Raw genomic sequence first — 8792 nt, forward strand, 5'->3', positions numbered from 1 at the left:
AGAGCAGGAATCTTTATAGCCTTGAAGACAAAAATAAGAAAGTAGCTTGCACAGTGGCTCCAGGTTTTATGACTCCAGAATTAAGCTCTTTTTAATTTCATATTTCTTTTAAAAATTGGGTACGAGATTTCTCATTTGACATTCAAGCATTTTGTTAGAAGAAATTTTGGATGACATTATAGTAATAATTCTGTCTCTACTTGAATGTGTCACAGTAGATAAACCAAAATAAAGTGAAAGCTGATGTTGTGGTTTATAGGTTGTTCCCCCCTCCCTGTAACCTACCCTTTCCAACACCACTGCACCCACAGTACTCAGAACAAAGTGCTCACGTTTGTGTCATTTCAACATTGTTAGTTTATACCAAATACTCTCCAGGGACACTTATCTGTGATATCTATGGAAGTTTTTGCTTCCTTTACTTAATATCTTGAGTTCTCAGAAGGTACACTTGGAAATAAAGAGTGGCGAATAATTTTTTAAAAATTGAAATGGTATCAAAAGTATTTCACAACTATCATCTATCCTCTGAAAAGACAACAAACATTCATTCGTGTTCATATTTTCTATTTTCCTCCCCCTCTCTCCCTCCCTCCCACCTTACCTTCCTTCTCCATATAATCACCCCACACACACATAGACATTATTTCCAACAGAAATGAAAGCCACATGACCCTTCTTATAAGACTAGTTTACCCTTAAAACTAAAGTAGATAAGGAAAATGAAAGAAAAGACCAAGTGTAGTTTATTCCAGGAATGCAAAGGTACCATCAGATAAGAAAAACAAACAAACAAACAAACAACTATGAAATCACTATTAAATGATGGAAGGAGAAAAAAAAAATCCATGGTGAAAAATCTGTGAAGATTACACAGATGTAATGAAATCATTTAGTATAATTAACCACTCACTTATAGTAAGAAAAATCTAAGCAAATTTTAAAGTATCTATCAAAACCACATAGCATATTGCTTAATGGTGAAACTTTAAAATCACTTTTAGGTTAGATATGAGAGAAGAATGCCATCGTCACTGCTTCTGTCCCACATAGTACTGAGGCCAATGCAGTAAAGCAACAATCAGAAATTATGGATCTAAAAATTGGAAAAAATGATATATAATGTCATCTATTTCAGTCAATTTGATTGTCTATTCAGAAAACTGCACATCTACACCCAAAGAATAAGAAACCACAACTAGAAAGATTTATGCATGCTTATCTATGTTCATAGCAGCATTATTCACAATTGCCAAGTCATGAAACCAACCTAAATGTCTATTGACAGACCACTGGATTGAGAAGTTGTGGAATATATACTCAGTGGAATACTACTCAGCTATTAAAGATGAAATAATGCTTTTTGGGCCCAAATGGATAGAATTTGAGGTGATTATGGTAAGTGAAATAAGTCAGAAAAAAATTCAACAGATATTTTCACTTGTGGAATATAAATAACCAAAAAAGTAAAAAAAAAATATATATATATATATATAAATAACCCTACTGCCCCCCCCCATACATGTAAAAAGAGCAAAGCAAAAATAATTCCTAGACTCTGAAAAATAGACTGGATACCAGAGGGTTGGGGGGAGGGGAAGTGATAGGGTTTTGGCACTGAAGCTTTGGTGGAGAGTGTGACAATGTGCTCTTCAAAATACATAATTATAAAACAATTAGCAAATTATTACAATTTGGGGGAAAACCATTAAATATTACCAATATGCTTTTGCCATTGTGGTCACTTGTCCTTAAGTGGGAACAAATACAATGAAATCAGTCTATGGTCTCATTGCAATATGCAGTTCTTTGAAATGGTGTCTTATCTTTTACATGTGCAATTAGCTGAAGCTGGCAACTTCAAGAATAAATATTGCACTTAAACATGTTGGCACTGAACTCTGTACTCATACACCAGCTAAAGGTCAGCTCTTTCCCAAAGAGCAAAAACTTCATATGGAATTGTCAGATACACATGTACCATGAAGTCAAGTGCTGTCTACACCTGTTCAAAACAGAAGGCCAATTTCTGGAAACTAGGATTTGATCATCCTAAAACAAGTCCCAATGTGCTTCTCCAGATGAGCCTGATATCCAGCTAAAAGGAGTGCCAGGTCAAAGCCTAGCTGGGCTGTCTTGAGCATGCCACCTGTTCTCTTGGGTCTCAGTTTTCTAACCTCAAATACTGGCTTATTGGGTTAGGTAATTTTTAATTGTTTCCTATCATACACTTCTAAAATTGGTTATCAGCCATTTTGTGGCTTACCCTTTACCTAACAAAGCAATTTTTGTTCAAAATACTATTTAATTAACTCAAAGGTAGAAGCCAAATGGAATTCATTAAGCACCTTGGTGTTGAGTCAAATGTAAGGACATCAATGTCTCTTGGCTTCATGGGTTCAAGAATTGTTGCTGTTGGAAACTATTCTCTGTAAATACATGTGAATAAAAATAAAAGCCAGGAGACTTCAAAAATATCTACAACTGGTCCTCCCTGGTAGCACAGCAGTTGAGCCCTGGGCTGCGAAGCTGCCCACAGCATTTGCAGCACCAGTTCAATCCCCAGCCGCCAGCGAGGGCCCACATGGCACGCAGACCTCTCCTGCCACTCCCGCTGCTCCCCTCAGCAGTGTGTTTCGCCAGTCTGCCTGTTCTGCTCCCCACTCTGTCTCTGGTGAATTCTCTCACCCTCCCGCACTTCTGACTGTACCCAGTGCTTGTATAAATAAATAACTCAGGAGTTTCCAAATAGGGATATAACAAGAAGTCTCTCCAAAATAGCAAAAAGGCAAAAAAAAAAAAAAAACAAAACAAAACCCAACTTTAAGTATGTAGGACTTGAACTAACAAAAGACAAAAGACAAGCAGTACATTTATAGAGAAAATTACAAAATAAACAATAAAAAAGGTTTGGCTAGATGAAGCATTATCCCATATTTATTGATGGGAAGACTCACTGGGAAGACTTGCTATGATAAAATGTCAGCTAGCTGCTTTAATCCATAAATTCTACATAATTTCAGAAAACTCATCCAAGTATATAGCCTAGAAAAATTTGAAGCATGAATTTGGAGATTTTCCTGCTTAGGGGTTGAGCTAATTACTGAAAGTAGAAGGAATTACAAATAATTGGACAATGTGTATATTCCATTAATGATTAGACAACTATATAAAAAGTGTTTCTTTACCAGTCAGGCATGTAAGAAGCTGGAAGTTGTCTATCCATCCTAACAAACAGAAAAAGCAACAATTCTTCTTAGATCCATCAGAGAGGTGGAGTGGTAGGACAAACTGCTATTCCTTAAATTTGGAGACACCAACAGGCAAATGCAGAGAATCATGGTAGACTGAAGCAGAAACCAGTGAGCACAAATAACTTTGGGAACAGTAGGGAGGAAAACCTGATGTAGGGTAAGGAAAAAATATCAGGCTTTTCTGCCCTCCCGCCATCAGGATAGATGATGGATCCTTGCAGTCCTGAATGCATGCCTGATGGCGGACACCTGGAGTAGGGTGTGGGCGGATGTAGATAGGATTCACCTGGGCTAAGACTGTGCTTTTTAAGGGTGGCGTCACGAGGATGCCAGTAGAAGCCAAAAGAGAAGCCAAGATGCAGGGCGGGGGGAGGGGAGAGGGGGAGAGGGAGAACACCCCTGGAGAGCCCAGATAGAGGCCTACCAGCCTCCTGGCCCCCCAGTACCCCTGCCTGCTGTATACCTGGTAAACCCCAATAAAAGCCTGCAAAAAGCCACTGAGGGCTCTAACTCCTCCTTTATCTGGTCTGCTGGGTCATAGAAAACCTGCACAGTGTCCATTCCTGCCCCTACACCTGATCTGGCAAATAATCTGGACATGAATAAGAGAAAAACTGGGCAACCCAGTGTAGAGGCAGGAACTACACAGGCCAGGTTTTCTGATCCAGCAGACCGGGTAAAGGAGGAGTCAGAGTCCTCAGTGGTTTTTGCAGGTCTTTTATTGGGGTTCACCAGGTGTAAAGGCAGGACAGGACACAGTGCAGGTTTTCTGATCCCATGCAGACCGGGTAAAGGAGGAGTCAGAGTCCTCAGTGGTTTTTTGCAGGTCTTTTATTGGAGTTCACCAGGTATATGGCAGGCAGGGGTGCTGGGGGGCCGGGAGGCTGGCAGTCCTCCCAGCCCCCAGCAAATCCTCACTCTATCTGGGCTCTCTGGCGTTCTCTGCTTCTCTCTCGGCTTCTGCTGCTGCTTTCTCGGCTTCTGGCGTCCCTGTGACGCCGCCCTTAAAAGCACAGTCTTAGTGCAGGTGTACCCACTTCAGGTGCCAGCCATCAGGCATGCATTCAGGATCACAGGGTTCCCTCATCTATCCTGATGGCGGGAGGGCAGAAAAGCCAGATACTTTTTACCTTACCCTACACCAGGCATACAGCAGGCAGGGGTGCTGGGGGACCGGTAGGCTGGCAGGCCTCCCAGACCCCAGGAGGCCTTCTCTCGGCTTCTGCTGGCGTCCCCGTGACGCCGCCCTTAAAAGCACAGTCTCAGCCCAGGTGAATCCCATCTACCTATGCCCACACCCTACTCCAGGTGCCCGCCATCAGGCATGCATTCAGGACCGCAGGGTTCCGTCATCTATCCTAATGGCGGGAGGGCAGAAAAGCCTGATATTTTTCCTTACCCTACACCCAGTCATTGAGGGCCATCCTGCATTTTTACAAATTTTGCCCTTTTGTGCTCCCTACTCAGGGAGAGGAAAGCAGTCACTTTTAGCTCTACCAGAGCATTAAGATCTTAACAAGGCAAGCTCAGGGGAAACTGATGAGCCCAGATCTGACCAGATGGAGCATTATCAGAACCTATGCCACCTAGAGGCAGCCCACTTCAGCCATCCTGGCACCCCTAAAGGGGGCAGAAAATGTTCAGGAACATGGGTGAGGTCACATGGCAGAGACAGAGGCTGATTGTAAGAATGACCTATGCCAGGGCTGGAGAAGGCCTCCCTCCCCACACCCATGGTAAAGGCCTATTTACTCTGGGTCTTCTTTCTCAGAGCTCTTTCTGGCGTTCTCTTGTGGTCTTGCCGCTTCTATAGTCATTCGTCTTCCAGTAACCGTCTTCCATCTCTAAATGCTGCTGCCCTTATATCGCTGGCCTCTAGACTTAGGTGTGTGCTCTTACGCATACCTACACCATCCATACTCGTGTCCACAATCGGCACACGTGGCCCTGCACCCAAGCTCCCAATTGCCTTCTGCATCAGTATGATCAAGGCCACAGGTGATAGCCACAGAGGCTAGTGGTGTAAAACGCCTGATGAATTAACTTAACCTACAATGTACAAAGGAAACAGGAAGAACAGATGGGCAATGTAATCAGAGACTGTAATTCTAAGAACCATTAGCAAATTCTAGAGATCAAAATGCTGTAACAGAAATGAATACTTTGATAGGCTTGTTAATAGACTGGACACAGCTGAGGAAAGAATCTCTGAACTTGAGGATATTATAATAGAAACCTCCAAGAATAAATAGGAAAAAAAAAAAACTAAAAAGAACTGTGGGACTACAGAAGTTACAACCTATACACAATATGAATTCCAAAGGAGAGGAGAGAAAGAGAAAAGAAAGGAAGAAATTATTATGATAATTTCTCCCAAATTAACATCAGACACCAAACCACATATCCAGGAGGCTAAGACAGATATGAACAGGATAAATGCCAGAAAATCTGTACCTCAGTACTTTCAAACTACAGAAAAGCAAAAGGTAATAAAAATCCCTCAGAGAAGCAAGAGGAAAAAAATAAATAAATAAAGCCACCCAAGAATAGAATTTTTATTGTCTGCTGAACTAATGTAAATGTTAATAGAATCCTTCTCCTCCCCTCCCCGCCCCTCCCCTCCCCTCCCCTCCCCTCCTCTGCTCTTTCTCTTCTCTTCTCTGTTCTATTCTTTTCTTTATAGTCCACTGGGCAGAAAACCCCTTGTGTGGTTTAGCTTCTCTGCAAATCATATTTTTGGAGAGCCCATTTAGATTCTTCCAAATTTTGAGTCACAAGGCTTCCTAGATACATGACTTCTAGAAAGACATCTCCCCATATACTTTCAATTCAAAATACAGAAAGCGTCTCACCCTCCCTTCTAGGACAGCCTGTCATTCTGATTGGAAACTCTCAACTGTGTGAGCCAAGGAGTAAACCACCTGCACCAGGAAATGTATTGTTGCTTATTGGGGGAGAGCAAATTGCCTCTATTACACTGTAGCACAAGTCATAGCAAATTCTTTTCCAAACAAGACTTGATGAATAGGCTGATCCTCCAGACAACAGAGTGCCGTGAGGATGTTGCCTAGGAGACCTGGTATTTAAAAGTAATGTCAGGTATCTGCAATACCTACCAATTTCGAAACTCCCATCAATAACTCCCAGCAGTGAAGAAGGAATATCAAACCTCCTCTCTATCTGAGTGATGGTGCTCTTCAGATAGCCGCCTGCCAGTGCTTTGGCAAAGTAAACAAATGACAAGGCACCCAAGAACACCTGAAAAACAGAACAGGACACACTGAATTTGAATCCAGCTCAAAACAGCCTGGTTATTTACTAAACAAACAGTTATACCAAAATGCAAATCAAATGCAATGGAGCAATGGAGCGAGCTGGTTAGCATAGAAGATTTCTTTTTTTTTTTTTTCATGGTTTTCCTTTTCCTTTTTCTTTTTTTTTTCATTTTTTTAATAATAAATTTTATTTTTATATTCCCCATACAATTGCAACCCCCCCCATTCTGATCCCAATCCCATTCAAGCCTGTAAGAGGCTTCCTTCAGTCTCTAACTCAGTAGACTGCCAAAACTTCAAATTGTCTTGGAAATAGATACTCATTAGGAAATGTTGAATGTCTTTTTTAACTTTCCCTTTCTTCCTCCTTCCTGTGAAGGACATTAAAAAGGAGTCTTTGTTTTGAAAAGAAGATTTAGCATGGGGTGAGACAGAGAGGAAGGAGCCATCCACAGGTAAGAAAATAAAACAGAAAAAACCATGTACCCAACACTCAGCTTCTTATCCAAGTCTGGCATTTACTCATGATGATGTGTTTCTTGGGGATGGCTCATGCACCAGAAGGGGACAAAGAAGACTGAAAGAAACAGAATTCCTATTCCTTGTATTTATTTATTTTTCCTTGTGGCATTTAAAAAAAATTGTTATTTTCTAAATTTTACATCATTGTTCATTTTTAAACAATATTTGCTCCCCCCACCCCAGGTATAGTCCCCATAGAGTTTCCTTCACCAATGCGCGCAGGTGCACCATCACCTCAGTCCCCTGTGCTCCTCCCTCCCTCCCTCTGATCCCTCTCCCTCCTCCTCCCCTGCAGGATGTCTCTGATTTATAATTGTCTGTTTTTGTTTTGTTACACTGATGTCTTATTCCTTGTATTTAAGTTCAAGTTAAATTCATGCTCAAGTTGCTACTCAGTGCAAATAATTCTTCACTTTCTGGCTTGTGTGTTTTGCTAGAACTGGGTCTGGGATGGAGGATCCAAGGGCCAGCTAGCATTTCTATGCACATGTAGCTGTCAAATGAGTGTTTGGTATGAAGAAAGAACAGGCACTTGGAATCACACAGAGCACCACTATAAAGCAACCATGTCCCTGACTATGAGACAAAAAAAAGTCAGAGTTTCCATTTGTAAAAATAGGAGTATGAATGTCTTATAGGTGAAATGGTATCATGGTGCTTAGCACACTATCTGGTGCACAGTAGGTTGTTTCTTCTCTCCTTTCTGTTTAGGAGGGACATCGAATAAGCTAGGAAAGTCGTAGTTAGAATTTATTCTCCATGATCAGGCAGAGATTGCATTCACTGCTGGGAAGAGTGTGGTTTTAATAAACTGCATTTTTAGATGACTGAATCAAGAAGATGTGGTACATATACACAATGGAATATTACTCAGCAATCAAAAAAGATAAACACATGCAATTTGCAGCAACATGGATGGAGCTGGAAGGGATCATGCTCAGCGAATTAAGCCAGAAAGAAAAAGAAAAATACCAGATAGTCTCACTCATAGCAGGAATCTAGAAAACCTAAATAAGGAAACAGGAAAAAGAATAAATATAAGAAAGAAAAAAGAAAAATCAACAAACAACTATGAACCAGAGATACACTATTGGGGGTGGGCAGGGAAAGGAGGGGATGAAGTCAAAATAAGGGGGTTGCAATTGTATGGGGAATTTAAGAACACTTTTTAAAAAGAAAAAAATAATTTGTAGCTACATCATGAAGGAAATATCTCCACAGAGAAGCAAGCACAGGGACCGCTCCTAATTCTGTTACTCTACCTTGAGTTCAGCACAGCAGGGGGGTTTTTCCTCTGAGGAGGAATATTCTGTTTTATAGGAAGGCCTCCCAACTGGTTGCACTGAATTTTTGCAGATTAGCTGGATATTTTCTTTGGATAAAGTGTCCATTATGAAAATGTTCCTTGACTCCAATCTGTCAAATAGATTTTAAAATAAAATAAAATAAAAAATAATAAAAGCATTTAATTCAAATCTACAGTTCATTAATTTTTTTTTTCCACAGTAAAATTACAACTCTGCAGACAGAGTTTAACATGAAGCTACCTTATTTTACCACGGTAAGTTGGCAACATTTTTCAATTAAAATCCACCAGGATATTTGATGAACTAATCCTGCTATTGAAATGCTGTAGCCCACATTCTTCTGCAATTCCTCCAGTTTAAGCCTCATTATGGCAAAGAATAAATTTAAATGTTGCCTTTGGAATAAATAATGAGGGTGAATTTTTCTAACTTTG

General features: G+C 40.7%; 1 protein-coding gene across 1 annotated transcript in view; it reads right to left on the reverse strand.

Annotated features, from left to right (window-relative positions):
* The window catches only part of SLCO1C1 (solute carrier organic anion transporter family member 1C1), a gene marked incomplete at its 3' end in the record, with an annotated part of 42051 nt that extends 33525 nt beyond the window's left edge, over positions 1 to 8526 (reverse strand). Inside the window, exons 1-2 of the mRNA XM_084255919.1 lie at positions 8314 to 8526; positions 6371 to 6512 (exon numbers count right to left, since the gene is read on the reverse strand). Coding sequence (XP_084112045.1) covers positions 6371 to 6512; positions 8314 to 8442 — 271 coding nt within the window. The 5' untranslated portion in view covers positions 8443 to 8526. The remainder of the gene's footprint in view (positions 1 to 6370; positions 6513 to 8313) is intronic.
* Positions 8527 to 8792: the final 266 nt, after the last annotated feature.

Source organism: Talpa europaea (assembly GCF_964194135.1).
Source record: "Talpa europaea genome assembly, chromosome: 15".
Taxonomy (NCBI): domain Eukaryota; kingdom Metazoa; phylum Chordata; class Mammalia; order Eulipotyphla; family Talpidae; genus Talpa; species Talpa europaea.